Source organism: Anopheles stephensi, unplaced genomic scaffold (assembly GCF_013141755.1).
Source record: "Anopheles stephensi strain Indian unplaced genomic scaffold, UCI_ANSTEP_V1.0 ucontig447, whole genome shotgun sequence".
Lineage (NCBI taxonomy): Eukaryota > Metazoa > Arthropoda > Insecta > Diptera > Culicidae > Anopheles > Anopheles stephensi.
The window spans coordinates 1-14,723 of NW_023405399.1; the positions used below are offsets into that span (position 1 = coordinate 1).

The following is a 14,723-nucleotide window of genomic DNA, read 5'->3' on the forward strand; positions in this document are numbered from 1 at the left end:
AACAAGAGTGAGGTCGAGGAGGATGACGATCTAGAGGAGGAAAATGCGGTCAAAGGATCGTATGACGATCGTGACCAGGAAGAAGATAGTGAAGATGCTTCCACAGAAGCTCCCGCATCAGCGGAAGTTAGTGAAACTGACGATGACGTACCGGATAGTTCCGAAGACGACAGTCAGAATGAGAGTGAAGATTTGGTAAGACATTGGAAGATTGGTGGTCTGTTTCCGCTGCTAAACTAGTTGCGCTTTCGTCAGGAAGGAAAAACAGCCTCCGAGGAAGAGGAATTGTCCGCCACCGATGATGGCGACGAGGATGAAGAAGAAACGTTGACCGAGGATACGGTCGCTAGTGGTGAGGATGCGCAAGAGGAACCGACCGACAGTGAGGAGGAAGCTGAGGATACTACCGGTAGTGAGAATCTGAGCGAAGAGCCGGAACGTGAAACAGTGGAAAGCAGTACTGCAACAAGCGAGGAGGTATGAGTTTGGCAGTGGGTAACTCGGCGTGGAGCAGGACCCAGAAGCAGTGGCGATTGGTGCTCAGTAAAAGAGGGGCAAACAAGCTGCGGGATACAGCCAACTGATCGTTCGATCTTTTTGCAGGAGAACGATGAAGCTTCACCTGAGGCTGGTGAGCAATCTGAAGAGCAGGTGGTTGACAGTCAGGAAGACGAAACCGCTGCTCAGGAGGAAGCATCCACGGAAGAGCCTGTTGAAGAGAGCAGTGAAGATGCTGCCACCATAGAGGATGTCGACACGGCCTCCCAGGAGCAGGAAGAACAAAGCGCTGAAGAGGCAACCGAGCCAGCTGCAGAGGATAGTGCTGAGGAGGAAGCTGTCCCTGAATCTGCCGAAGAGGAAGTGGCCGTCACTGCTGAGGAGGAAAGCGCAGAGGAAGCCGCCGTAAAGCAGGACTCGGAAGAAACGTTGGCGCAGGAAGCGGCGGGAGAAGAGAGTGTTGAGAAAGCTTCGGAAGAAACGGAAACCGCCTCTACGGAAGAATCGTTCCCGGAGGAAGATCTGCTCTTGGTAATGAAAATATTGCTTTATCTATTTCATAAGCACGAGCTGTTCAACGATGACGCGTAGAGAGGCTAGCCGAACCTACTTTATAGCGCGCTCATTACATCTCACATCTCTTGTCTGTCTATCTACCGTGTCTCACCAGGAGTACCAAATTCCATCGAACCTTAGAGATACTACGCACATCTACGAACTGCTGAACATCAACGACGACGCACCCGCCCGGGAGAAGGCCCTGCAGGAGACGGCCGACGTGATCTTGCGCGATCTGAAGCGCATCTACGACAATTCGATCAAACCCCTCGAAACATTGTACAAGTACCGCGATCTCAGCAATCGCCACTTTGGCGATCCGGAGATCTTCTCGAAACCGCTCGTCCTGTTCATGGGCCCGTGGAGCGGCGGCAAATCAACCATTCTGAACTATCTGACACACAACGAGTACACGCCCAACTCGGTGCGGACCGGTATGTATGGGGTGCAGCTCACAATTGGGGCTTTGCTGACGCATGTCTCCACTTCCGTAGGTGCTGAACCGTCGCCCGCATACTTTAACATTTTAATGCACGGTGACGAGCCGGAGGTTTTGGACGGTACCCAGCTGGCCGCCGATTGGACCTTCTCGGGATTGCAAAAGTTTGGACAGGGGCTGCTTGACCGGCTGCGCGGTCAGAAGCTGCCCAACCAGCTGCTAGAAAGGGTAAGTAGCCACCGTTTGTCAGATTGTGATACTATTTCGCTACTAACCGCCGGTCCCCCGACCTTAACGGTTCCTGCCCGTAGAACGTAGTGAGGTTAGGCGGCATTTATTGCCACTCACGGGCGAGCGAGCAGCTGTTGCGGTGTCGATCTAGGTTGACATTTCGTGCATCACGCACTCTGTCGCCTTGATTGCGACAAAATCGGCTCAAAATAGATTGTATGTCTCTGTGGTCTATTTTTATCTTTACGCTTCGGGCGCGGGTAACGCGCGCCCAACTTTCACTGCCAACGATGGCGAGTGGCAAAAAAAACCCGTCGCTCTCGTTACCGACCGAGAGAGCTCTTGACCCTAGATAACGTGCACTCATTGGTCGATCGATTCCCTCACGATGCGTCGTTCCAGGTTAACATTGTGGAAATTCCCGGCATTCTGGAGGTCCGGAAGCAGGTGTCCAAGTACTTCCCGTTCAACGATGCCTGCCAGTGGTTTATCGATCGCGCTGACATCATCTTCCTGGTGTACGATCCATCCAAGCTGGACGTGGGCCCAGAAACTGAAGCCATCCTGGACCAGCTGAAGGGACGAGAATATCAGGTAAATGGGTGCTGGCAGAACTGCTAAACCCGGATAAGTACATTGTTGATCGTTTTTCCCACACGCAGACACGAATCCTGCTAAACAAAGCTGATCAAGTGAAACCTGAAGAGCTGCTGCGTGTCCAGAGTGCCTTGATCTGGAACATTTCTCCGCTGATGTCGTCGGCGCAACCACCGGTCATGTACACGGTGTCGCTGTGGTCCAATCCGTTCGAGGTGGGCGCACCCGTCCGTCTGCTGCAGGCACAGGAACGAACTTTGCTGCTCGACCTAGGCCAGGCTATCGAGCGCCGCATTGAGAACAAAATCGCCAGCGCCCGTCGCTTTGCGGTAAGCCAAACAAGCTCGATCACCGTTTTGGGGTGCAATGAAGACTAGCCACCATCTTTTCGTCCTGGTACAGGTTCGTGTTCGCAACCACGCCAAGATGGTGGACTGCTACCTCACCACGTACTACAACCACAAGACGCTGTTCGGTAACAAGAAGCAGATTTCCGAGAAAATCATTGCAAACCCGCAGGACTACCACATCTACGAGGGCCTGTCGACGCTCACCAACATCTCCCGGTACGATCTGCCCGATCCGGAGGTGTATCGCGATTTCTTCCACCTGAATCCGCTGTACGAGTTCAAGAAGCTGTCCGAAACGTGCACCTACTTCCGCGGCTGCCCGATCAACAAGCTCGACGTGGCGATCGCATACGAGCTGCCCGAGCTGGTCGGCAAGTACAAGAAGATGTCGGAGGCGGCACTTGCGAAGCTGGACGTTCTTACGCCAACATCCGATTTCGGCAAGGGGAAATCGAATAGTTGAGCGAAACGGGCACAACGTTCTGTACGATCGAACAACTTGCATTCAGTGCGTAATGTTAAAGTAGTGTAGTACGGTATCTTTATTTATCTTTTACGTTTCCCTAACGAATCTTCTACCACTCCCTATCGTATCGTAGGTTTCGATGCTCTCCGACGTATCCCCCAGCTTGGGGGCATCGAAACGCAACATCTGTGCTTTTATGATTTCACTCTATTTCCTTCTAATTCTTAGAGGTTTTTCGTAAGGTTGTATCGGAACGGACCTAACAAAACCACAATCAATTAATTGAATCTGCTTCTGCTGCTCAGAGGACGTGAATAGCCACGCATCACGGGATGATGTTGAACGACGATAAAGGTGTCGATGAATGTAATGAAGGTGGTGTTTACCGTTTTGTTTAATAGAAGAAAGTCCAAATAGAGCGCTGTCTGAAGTTCACGCCGCTGAACAATATCTATTACCAGAGGATTAAACTCCGGTAGCGAACAAGAAATATGCATCGAAAACACGAACCTGAAGTTTGCCTATGTGATAAATGATGGCTCAGAGCATAAGAAGACAATGTGCAATGTATAGTTTACACCGAGGCATCGGCAACGAGCGGTGGTGTAAACTATCCAAAAAACCAGAGTTACGTTTGGCGCTGTTTGTGACTCTAGAACCAGACTGATTGATACAGGTAAACTGCAATGCTACACAGCTCGGAAAGCAAGGCAATACTATCGCCATCATTTGAAAATCAACCAAGAGGAAGTTGAATAAAAATTGTAAAACACAATAAAGTTACAAAATGGTAAAAGTTGTAGTGGTGTTTAAGTTAGATTTTTGGAGTACGGGACACTGGGAGTTTGGGACCCGGTATCTTGAGATTTGAGGTCATGAGATATTGGAATTAGGAGTTTTAGGATTGCGGAACCCTGGTCTTGAGGTCTTGGCACTCGGGATCTTGGGATACTGGATTCTGGGATTCTGGATCTGGGAGTTTGGGAACCGAGATTCGGGAGTTTTGGAACAGGGATCCGAGAGTTTAAGAACCGGGAGTTTGGGACCCTGGAACCTTAGGATCCGGGATCGTGAGATCTTGGGATTTGGAGATCCTGAATTTTGGGATTCTTGATCCGGGAGTTTAGGAACCGGGATTAGGCAATTTGGTAACCGGGATCCGAGGTTATGAGAACCGGGATCTGGAAGCTTGGGACCCTGAACCTTAGGATCCGGGATCTTGAAATCTTGGGATTCGGGATCCTGGATTTTTAGATTTTGGATCCGGGAGTTTGGGAATACGGGAGTTTGAGAACCGGAATCTGTGAGTTTTGGAACCCCAAACCTTAGGATCCGGAATCTCAGGAATCCAGATTTTGGGATCAGAAGTCTTGGGATCTTGAGATTCTGAATCCGAGAGTTTGAGAACCGAAATCCGGGAGTTCACTCGGAACTTTAGGATCTGAGATCTTAAGATCTTGGGTTCCGGGGGTCCTGGATCTTGGGATTAGGAATCTTGGCTTCCGGAGGTCCTGGATCTTGGGTTTTTGGGAATTGGGATCTTGATTGAATTGAGAATGATAAATGCATTAATTTTATCTTATTCAGAATGATGTAGGACGGTATGGTCTGAATGTCGCGATAAATCGAAATGAGTTTTAGCCTTACAGAATATATAGAACGGCAAAACTTCAAGAATATTCTACAGCATACACTCTATAGTACCAGGTTTACAAATATGAATCTGTAAAATATTCTCAATTTTAAACGTTTTATGATCAAAAATCTTTAAAATGAGAATGGCACAAGATGACCCTACAATTGATCGGAAATCTAACCCGTGATATCTCGAGAAGGAAAATTTATCAATCGCGTGTCCCATTTCAAAAGGCGTCAAAATTTACCTACAATTAACGACAACATTTATTCAGCTTCCCTCGTCTTCCGGTACGCTTCCTCGCTCAACAATCGTTCCTTTAGCGCATCACAATGCTCTATCTTGGGCATCACTATCGCCACGTACCCCTCACCACTGACACGCATTATTTCCGGATCACCCACCACACGCTCATTAACTTCCACCAATTTACCCTGCACACAAGATCTTACCTTGTACACACTATCGTCCGCACACGTCACCAAGGCCAGCGTAGAATCGGCCTGCAGAATCATTCCACCGCTCTTCTTTCGACCCGACACCTTGTTCTCACTGCGATCGAATTTGCCCACCTCGAAGCTTATGCTCCGGATGCCCTTCTCAAATGCAACATGTTCCTTCGCTAGCCCCACCAAACATATTCGATTGGAGTGGAATAGTATCTGCTGGGGTTCGTCGGGCTTGTTGGCCGGTACGTGGTATAGCTTCGTGTAGAAGCGGTCTACTATCGGTGGTTGGTTCTCGATGAAATCGGTCAGTATTGAGGGAACTTTAATGCCACCGATTTCCTGCACATCCTCTTCGTACCAGTAATCGTCCGGCGTGGTGGTCATCATCCCTGCTGTTCTCGCATTAGCTGCTGCACCCGTTTCTGCTTTTCCAGTGCTTTTTCACGGTTCAGTTTCTGGCGCGTTTTACGTTCATTCCGCAAGCACACAATCATTTGCCGATCGAGATCATTGCAGATGCCCAAAAATTTGGCAAATTTGTTCTACAAGTAAGAAAAGGGTGTGAATATTAACTCGGCAATTCTTGCTGCATGTGCACGGGTTTGGAAGCCTTACCTCCGAGTGGCACTTTTTCAGCTCTTCGATAATTAGATTGCATTCAGTTGAATGTAGATGGGGCGATAAATCTGTATGCATTACTCTCTTCCTAGATGAACGCGATGTGTAGGGACGATTTTTAAACGGGTTTTATGTCGATTTTTGCACTGAACAATTACACAACCTTGGACCGAGCAGCATTTTCAGTACGGTTTGTTGTGACAGATCAACCGGCAGCGCTGGAATCGAATTCTGGCAGGCTGTGTCATACGTGCTCATGTCGGCCATGTTGGAAAAACATTTGAAAGCTCTCTGTTTTTTCTCTTATTTTACCATTTAAACCTTCAAAAATGGAGATTAACCAGTTTTTGGGACTCATATTCAGCATTTTGCAATTATTTTATGGATGAAAATAGAGAAACACAAGAATTATTTCATATTTGTCTCCCCGGTAAAATCAAATGAACCAACCGCTCGCTCAGCCAGTGACTGACATTCCTTCATCATCCTGGCGTGTGTCATTCGGTGTTTACGTGCCGAAATTAATTAATAAATAAGATTCACCAACTCCAGCGCACACGACGAAACTCTGTGTTGTACATGTTATTTAGTGTTTAATTGTGATTTTAAACATTCTATTGCATCCTTCAACCGTACCACAAAATGGGAACCGAGTGGGACAGTAAGTACCAGCGTACCAGCACCGTCCGGAAAGTAAACAAACTTTCACCTCAATTGATCTGTTTTTTGTTGTGTGCTTCTAGCGCTTCGAAAGCAGGCTCGCCATTTGGAAAATGATATCGATATGAAGCTGATCGCGTTCAATAAGGTTGGCGTTGGTGCAGCCAGTTCTTCGGCGACGGCAAGCAACAACACAGACACGTCGCCCTTGCTAGGGGATCACGTTTTCGAATCGCTTTCGCTGGAGATAGAGCAAATGCTGGACAAACTGTCCAACATCAACGAAAAGATGTCCGAGATCCCGAACAGCGGCGCAGCAGTAATGCATGTACTGCAGAGACATCGCGAAATACTGCACGTAAGATATAAACCTTCAATAAACATTGAAGATGTTTACTATACTAACACACCATTCGGTTTGCTTGTAGGGATACCGACAGGAATACTTGAAGATACAGGCAAACCACACGACTCGGATGGAACGGGAAGAACTACTGCGGGGGTCTGGGCTGGGTACATCATCCCCGTCAACGTCCGGTTTAAGCCGCAGGGACATGTACCTGAAGGAAAACACCCATCTGCACAGTTCCAGCTCGCTCGTGAACGATCAGATCAGTATCGCGATGGAAACGAAGGAACATCTAACATCACAGCGGCAACATTTGAAGCGATTCCAAACCCGCATGCACGACATATCGAACCGTTTTCCACTGATATCCAGGTTAGTGTGCTTTTTAATCGCACCTGAAAATTTCGTACCAATCTTCTTAAAAATGTTTCTTTCTTCTACGCTTCTAATGCAGCTTAATCCAACGAATTAATATACGTAAGCGAAGAGAGTCACTTATCATCGGTGGTGTGATAGCCGTCTGTACAATCTTGCTACTGTTGTATGCGTTCCACTGACTTCCCGCGGACGTCCAAATGCTATCCGACTAAAGAGGTATCGCTACCAACGCGCATTTTTTATATTTCTTTTACTTTACGTCTTTCGGAAATGGAAAGAATTCAGTCAAAAAGTTAATGGAATTCCTAGCTCCCCCCCTCCCTCCAATCTGTTGATAACGATGTGTGTAACGATTTGTAAAAAAACGGCAAATAAATAATGTGATATTCTTAACTAACAAACGGTCGACCAAGCGGTTTGGGTGAGGGATTTTCCAATTAACTGATAAAATAATTTATTTGCCATACATTACTCTACTTACATCTAGTGCCGCTAGTGGTACATATTTGGTTGAACAATACTTAGGAAATTGTGAATATTGTACTAATTTTTAAGCAAACGCCTTACCAAAGCTTAGCAGTAGCCCATGGGTCAGGAGCAACGGCCGCTACGACAGGCTTTTCCACCACGTACGGAGTGTGCACCGGCACGGGGACGGGCTTTGGAATGGCAACCGGAACGGGTGCCGGTACCGGATAGCCTACGTGCTTAATCACCGGCACCGGTACGGGATGTGGCACAGCGACCGGGTAGGGGCGATCGATCGGTACCGGGTAAGGCTTCTCAACCGGGACGGCATATGGTCGCGGGACCGGCACCGGATACGGACGATCTACCGGGACTGGTACGTGGACCTGCAACGAAAAATGTCCCTCGCATTGGTGAAATAGGTCAAACCAGCTCCTGCTGTGGTACATACCTTCACTGGAACCGGGTATGGTTTCTCCACTGGCACTGCATACGGTGCCGGAATGGGAATTCCAACCTTCTTCGTAACCACCGTATGTGTATGAGCATGCGATCCTAGATATGGACCAGCGAGTCCGGGCAGAGCAGGGGCAGCCAATGCGACCGGGGCGAATGGATCAGCCACCGGTACGTGCACGTGCTGATGGACCGGGTGTGCGAAGGCATGACCGTACACTGGTGCCGCTGGAGCATACGCACCGAGTCCAAAGATTCCTCGTTTCTCTTTCCTGGAGGAACCGAGCTGTTTGAAGGGCGTCTGTTCGGCTGGTTGGTTTTGATTTGCATTTGCCAACCCGCTAATTTCTTTTTCCGTCCCTGCGTAAACTAACGCCAATGGCACCACCAGGAGGATCTAAGGAAATATAAAGGCAGGAAAAAGAAATGAAAAAAAATTTGCTTGCTCATCATATGCAGTAAAATTTATGTTGAAGCCCATAACTTATTTCCAAAATATATAATTTGCATAAAAATGAATTATTTTAAATTGATTTTAACGTTAGCGGACACTTGTAACCCTCTTGTAATAAATCGTTGTCAGCCATTCGTGACGCTATTAATCACTCAACACCACAACTACTAAGCATTTTGATAAATCCTGCAGGAGAAGTAAAAAAAATGCTAAAAAACTCTAATCGGCATCAAATTTATTTAATTTTACAAAAAAATGCTATTTTTTAATTAGATTTTCCATTATAAATCATTTTCCTGGAAGTGGCTTAGTCAGCAGGAGGATGTTGTTGTTAGGTCCGATAGCAAATCATATCTCGTCGTTAAGAATCTTAGACTATCGCCGTTAAAATTGGACCGAAAGTCCTGGACTAACAATGGAAATCGTTATACAAAACTCGTCAATGCATGCCTGAGACGTGAGACGCAATCACATAAAATTGCCGGTTGATGTCAGTCAGGAAAAATAAATTCTTGACATTAAGTAAGCCAACAATGAAAATCACTCCTAATCGACCTCAGAATCGATTATAATATTTTTTTTTTGAGAAACCTCAATTGGAGGACCTTCTTCTTCTTCTTTGGCATAACGACCTAGGCTTAATGATACCAAGTTGTTGGATAGTCAAATCCTCACTACGGGGGAACAGTCCGAGGATGGGATTTGAATCTCGGTCCTGCCTTATGAAGACTAGACTCCGTTGTCGCCTCTACCACCGAGCCGCCTTATGAAGGACCCTACCTTATTATTCTTTACACTAGAAGGCACCAGATCTCTGTTCGACGGTAGTAGAGCCACCTATATTTACACGGCAGAACCAGAAATCGAATACCATCAAGACCGTATTCCCATAGTGTGGGGACTGGCTTCACTACCTAACTACTTGGTATGATTAGGTCTAGAATGCCATTATATGGCCGGGCATGATCACGCAGGTCGTTAAACCAAGAAGAAGAAGAATTCGAGCCAATTTTAACGTTAACTGGAAAAGTTAGAGAGAAGCCTAGAAAGGCAGACTTAATTTTTTCTTTGGTGCGTCCCAAACGTGCAGTTGGAAGAATCGCCATTTTGTACCCAGGTTTGTAGGAGCGGAAGGAGCGGGGCCTCGACGGCCAGGGGGATCTCATCGGTGAGGGAAATCCTGTTGTTTCCCTCAAATATCACAATTAAAGGGGCCTCAACTGCTTTTCCGTTCGGGGCCTCCAAATATCTTGACCCACCACTGTTTCTAACATGAAGGGAATGGATGTCAAATACGATTCAGAGGGTTTCCCAATATTCAGGGATATCTATATTTTTTCCCAGCTGGCCAGCAGAAAAACCTTTTTTCTTTTCTGTGTCTTACATCCTATACTACCCTAGCCTAGAAAATGACAAGACTCCTTGAAAATGTCTACACCCAAACAATTAAGAGGAGAATTCTTTCCGTTTAACAACTCTGTAGTTCACTAGATCCTAGTTCCAAACTGTTTTTTTCTCCAATTTTTTATCCAAAAACTGCTAGCATAAAAAATGAAGCACTAATGACTTAACCTAGAGACAAAAAGGTGGACCGGTTGTCACGTACCAAAAGTTTCATTTTTTTCTGGGTGTTCTCACGTGGTTGTCTTCACTGCGGGCGTGTAATCCAACCAACTTGCTACCAGGAACTCGCAAAAAAACAGATGATGATATTTGCACTGCCTTTTATCACTGAACTGTTCGTTCTTCACCGTCGTTAGTTTGGCTAATGGGCTGAATATCTCCCGGGAACGGAAGTAAACCTTTCGCGGATCGGATACGTGTTACTGGTACGCACGTTATCTTAATAACACACGCCGGCACCACTTGCTTTTCTATCGATGGATCAAAGAATCGATATCACTGATGTAACAAAAAAAGCTTGCCCGGCTCACAGCTACCTTGAGGCGGTACACCTTTCAATCGGAACGTTCAAACACGAATTGATCGCCAACCACCGGCGGGTCCCAAATCTTATAACAAACCACAACAGGCCCCACTCCCTCCGGGGTTTTGGCAATCCCTCCTGCGGGAATGTCCAAATTAATTGCGCTGGGCCAAACGAGCGATCGAGGGGTCGTGCATCGCATCGTGCGTGTGTAAGTACAGCGACAAATTTCACCCTTTCGGACTCGACCGAAGCGGGGGACCAAAATGAACGACGGCCCTTCAAAGCACGCGAAAAGCTGGAATGTCTTGGTCGTCCGTCCGTGGGTGGATGACTCGGTGCGATGTCAACGTCACACTTGCAAAACCCTTGTCTAACCGTACCCGCTTTTTCCCATATGGAAAGGCAGCGACAAAGATCACACAGTAAGGTGGACGAAGGAGGGAAGTGCGTTGGATAGTTAAATCAAGTGTTAATCGTTCTGGGCCCGTGGTGGTGTTTTGCAGTGTTGCAATCAACAACGTGCCGGTTGGTACACGGACCGGATATTGTTGCGAGCAGTGATTGCAGTCGTTTCTTGTGCGTTTGCGGAAAGCGCTACGAGCGCCCAGATGGTGAAATGGATAATTGGTGGATAATCGATTACAACTTGTAGCTCATTGTTTGGTGTCCCCGGTTGCACTTGACCTGTTTGTTTTGTTTGCGGAGCGCTTTGTTTGCACTTTGTTTGCAACACCACCGGAGCAGCGGTTTGTTGCGTTGCGTTGTTCAATGTCATAAAGGTGGAATGTATTTACGGTATTAATGGGCTAATATTATTATGTTATGTGTGTCTGGGAATAGTGGTGAGCTTTCGTGTTGGAGAGAGGAGAAAATGGCCACATGGGGGAGAGGTTGGGAGGCGCTGTCCCCAGTTGTCGTTCGATGAGTCCTGAACGTCCAAAGCCCCTTGTCCTGAAGTAGGAATTTATTTTCCACGATTCTTTATTTTCCAAAAGAAAAGGATTATTCTCATCTTAAGGAACGTGTCCCTTGGACAACGCGCTTTATTTTCCAAGGGTTTGCGTCTCTCACTATAATTCTAGAACCAATAAACTTTATCATTCAAACTGCTTTAACAACGAGATTCTTCCGCCAAGCAACCTTATTTACCACAAGGCCTCGTATTTAAAGCAGGCTCATCTATCAATGAGTCCTTTCATCCAGGTCTCATTAACCAAAAGATATCGTAGTTAAAGAGAATGCTTTGTCCAAGGTACCTCTTTATTAAAAAGCCCTCATCTATCATTGAATCTCATCGGCCATGCCTGATTTACAACAAGTCGTCGTTACAACAAGTTGAAGAGGTTTGTTTCTCCATTAGATTCCATCTACCAAGACACCAAGTAATCAAAGAGATTTATTTTCTTATTCAATAATGAAAGACTTTGCGCATCGTGAATCAAAAAGATGACATCTTCCAAGAAATTTCACAATATGTAAGACTCCGTTTTTTGAGGTACTTCACCCACCAAGATTCCTTGTCATCGAAGGTATCTTTCTAACTCATCTTCCCATTAGACTTACCAATCAAGGCTGGTCTACAAAAAGACTTCATAGTGGAAAAACCCGTCGTTTCAAGCATGAAAATCTGCCAAGAAGCCTCGTAGTGAAAGAGTCCACGTCTGCCATGTCTATCATCTATACCGAAAAAATATAATTTCGTCCTAGGGCTTCATTTAACACGAGTCCTGGCAGTTTTAAGAGACTTCATCCAACAAAAAGCCTTGTCGTTAAGACCTCAGCTCTAAGCAAAATATCATAGTCAGAAAGGTCCTCTACCAAAGGATCCAAAGGAACTCATATTCCAAGAGTCCTGATCGTTGAAGAGATGCCTCAATGTTCAATATCCTTTCTCGATTAGGACTCATCTGCTAAATAGATCTAATCGTCGAAGAATCCTAGAGTTTCAAACTTCATTTACAAAGGAACCTATTATTTCTTTTTACCGGGGTTAGCTTACCATTTACCGGGATATTCGAAGAGCTCTTGTCTACTATGACATGGCGTCCAACTGTTATCTTCTTTCACGACGCATCGTCGAAGCATTATCTGCCTCGAATAAAGTAATCTTCATCCAAGGAACCTTATTTTTCACAATTCCTAGTCGTCGAAGGGGTCTCACCGTATAAAATGCCTTGTCGAATAGACTTCATCTTCTAGGAGATCTCATAGAAGGTAAGAAATGTCCTTTACCACTATATCTCTTTATTATAGAGTAAGCATCCCTCTATATGCCTTTCCATCCATGCCGAATTTCACAAAAAATATACTTGTCAAAGAAAACTCATCACACAAGGTACGTTCAAGGTAGCTTGTAGTCGAAGAGTTCTTGTCTATCATTAAACATCGTCCAAGCGATAATTTCTATATCACATCTCTAAACAGAAGAGGTCTCGTCAACTGGCGAACCTCATTTACCAGGCGTCCTTATCGTTCAAAGAGCCTCAATCAGAATAGCCAATAGACTTCATAGTCGTATAATCCTAGTCTTTAGAAGTCCCTGGTTTAGTACGACACGTCGTTCAAGTGTCTTATGTACCATGACACGTCGTCCGGACCTGATCTACCAAGAGGCCTACAAACCGAAGATGTCACATCTTAAGATAAGGCCCTTACAGGGGGTTTCAGTTGATAAGGCAATAGAATGGTAAACAAAGCCAGTTGATATGGAAACGGTTTCAGATGACAGGGAAATCAAATACCTTTTATTTTGATGTCCTCAAATAATATTGTCATACGAAGCCATTTCCATATCAACTTAGTTTGATTGATTTTCCATCTAAGAAGCCTGCCATAAAATTGGATGCTATTGCCTTATAAACTGAAAAACCCTTTATCTTTCGAAATGAATAATAATTTTTTTGACATTTTTTAAATTCATTAATTTATTTTATTAATGAATCAATATTTTTTAACTTTTTCAATTATTTTAACTTTTAGCTACATGCTAAAAGTAATTTTTATCTTTCTACCTTATTTCAAAAATCATTATCACGTCCTACGTCGTTTCGTATTAAGGGCTATTCGTTTTACATGACTTTTTACCTACAATGTTCTACTTCCACCGTGCAGGCATTGGTTGGTTCAATGTTTAAAATCGGTTAAACTTTCCCAGTTATTAAAAACTATCCACACGGAAGCAGCTCTTTTTGCATGGCACGAGACATCAGCCGACATACAGTCACATTTGCCGCTTGATAGCTTCGTGTAAAATTTTATTCTGAATCCCAGTTTTCCCGATTGCTTTTTGTGCGCCCCTCTCGTTCCCAGCGAAACGCAAAAGCTCCATCAACAACAACAAAATGCTTTTTATTCATTTGTGCGTCCACGCTTGCAGCCATCGTTACATGACTTCATGCTACGGTGCAATTCCAGACCATGTGGAAACAGACATTTGCAGCTGACACATGGTGCCAGGAGTTCGTCTTTCGACTTCTAGCACCAGAAACGATTCCTTCATCTCCGGCCTGCAATATGCATCGCATCGGGTGCAGTTGCTACTGTGGACAACCTTGAAACGCGTGACATTCAACCAATGCTCCACATATTTTATTGATCAAAGAATGGTTCATTCGGAACGGCAAAAAAAAGGTGCTCGCATCATATTTCCCAACGATTTGTCACGTTTCGGGTACAATGCGGTAAGCACAATGGGGCAGTTTTTTTTCTTCAATTAAACGAAATGTATTGTAATGTAACGAATTTCTGCTGGAGGTTAACTGTAATTCGGACCGGAAAACTGCAATTCATTATTTTGTTGAAAGGAATGAGGGAATACTTGTATGGAATTCAAGTCAACTAAGGGTTTGGTGAATGTATTTGATTAAACCAAAAATGTTACTGACCATATCCCTATTAACGCAGAATGTTTCTATTAATTGAACTCGATTTCTTTCGCGTAAGGTTAATGAATGGTGGAAAAGCAAAACAATAATTAATCTAGCTAATTACTTTGGGATTCCTGTTCTTCTCTCTCGCTAAATAATTAAAAACCAGTCCAACGCGATGGCGAAACTTATGATTGAACCATTAAAAAATTCTTACTTTTCCCTAGCAAACAGCAAACAACCACAAAAAAATCGTACCACATTCATTCAGCGGTTAGCTCATTCGTAAAGCACAGATGAAATGGAAACAGGAAGCGTTG

At 45.2% G+C, this 14,723-nt stretch overlaps 4 protein-coding genes across 5 annotated transcripts; 2 read left to right on the forward strand and 2 right to left on the reverse strand.

The window, feature by feature from the left end:
- Positions 1 to 6: 6 nt before the first annotated feature.
- On the forward strand, positions 7 to 3,941 carry LOC118517055 (sarcalumenin-like; the record flags this gene model as incomplete). The annotated part of the gene is made up of 8 exons (XM_036062903.1): positions 7 to 195; positions 256 to 477; positions 604 to 1,029; positions 1,169 to 1,490; positions 1,551 to 1,723; positions 2,129 to 2,320; positions 2,389 to 2,652; positions 2,726 to 3,941. Coding segments are annotated over 8 exons (2,199 nt in total), but the record flags the coding sequence as incomplete, so codon positions are not given.
- Positions 3,942 to 4,999: 1,058 nt separating this feature from the next.
- Positions 5,000 to 6,051, reverse strand: LOC118517056 (COX assembly mitochondrial protein 2 homolog). Of its 2 annotated transcripts, none has more exons than XM_036062904.1 (2): positions 5,840 to 6,051; positions 5,000 to 5,766 (listed from the first exon to the last, which is right to left on the reverse strand). In XM_036062904.1, the coding sequence occupies exon 2, from the start codon at positions 5,609 to 5,611 to the stop codon at positions 5,042 to 5,044; it is 570 nt and encodes a 189-aa protein (XP_035918797.1). In that variant the 5' UTR covers positions 5,612 to 5,766; positions 5,840 to 6,051; the 3' UTR covers positions 5,000 to 5,041. The 2 variants fall into 2 exon arrangements, with proteins under 2 accessions (XP_035918797.1, XP_035918798.1); XM_036062905.1 differs by having other exon boundaries at positions 5,536 to 5,766; positions 5,840 to 6,050.
- A 263-nt stretch (positions 6,052 to 6,314) lies between these two features.
- On the forward strand, positions 6,315 to 7,495 carry LOC118517053 (Golgi SNAP receptor complex member 1-like). The gene is made up of 4 exons (XM_036062901.1): positions 6,315 to 6,503; positions 6,586 to 6,860; positions 6,931 to 7,223; positions 7,306 to 7,495. Exons 1-4 carry the CDS (start codon positions 6,485 to 6,487, stop codon positions 7,406 to 7,408), a joined length of 690 nt encoding a protein of 229 aa, XP_035918794.1. The 5' UTR covers positions 6,315 to 6,484; the 3' UTR covers positions 7,409 to 7,495.
- Positions 7,496 to 7,602: 107 nt separating this feature from the next.
- LOC118517057 (tetra-peptide repeat homeobox protein 1-like) lies at positions 7,603 to 10,225 on the reverse strand. Its single transcript, XM_036062906.1, has 3 exons — positions 10,214 to 10,225; positions 8,149 to 8,550; positions 7,603 to 8,083 (listed from the first exon to the last, which is right to left on the reverse strand). Exons 1-3 carry the CDS (start codon positions 10,223 to 10,225, stop codon positions 7,793 to 7,795), a joined length of 705 nt encoding a protein of 234 aa, XP_035918799.1. The 3' UTR covers positions 7,603 to 7,792.
- Positions 10,226 to 14,723: the final 4,498 nt, after the last annotated feature.

What these genes read in the sequence shown, in the direction of transcription:
- LOC118517056 (XM_036062904.1), bottom strand. Translation starts at nt 5,611, where the DNA reads ATGATGACCACCACGCCGGACGATTACTGGTACGAAGAGGATGTGCAG.
- LOC118517053 (XM_036062901.1), top strand. An exon ending in GACATCGCGAAATACTGCAC is followed by an intron (nt 6,861 to 6,930) that starts GTAAGATATAAA and finishes GTTTGCTTGTAG; the next exon opens with GGATACCGACAGGAATACTT. An exon ending in CGTTTTCCACTGATATCCAG is followed by an intron (nt 7,224 to 7,305) that starts GTTAGTGTGCTT and finishes CTTCTAATGCAG; the next exon opens with CTTAATCCAACGAATTAATA.
- LOC118517057 (XM_036062906.1), bottom strand. An exon ending in CATACCCGGTTCCAGTGAAG is followed by an intron (nt 8,084 to 8,148) that starts GTATGTACCACA and finishes TTTTCGTTGCAG; the next exon opens with GTCCACGTACCAGTCCCGGT.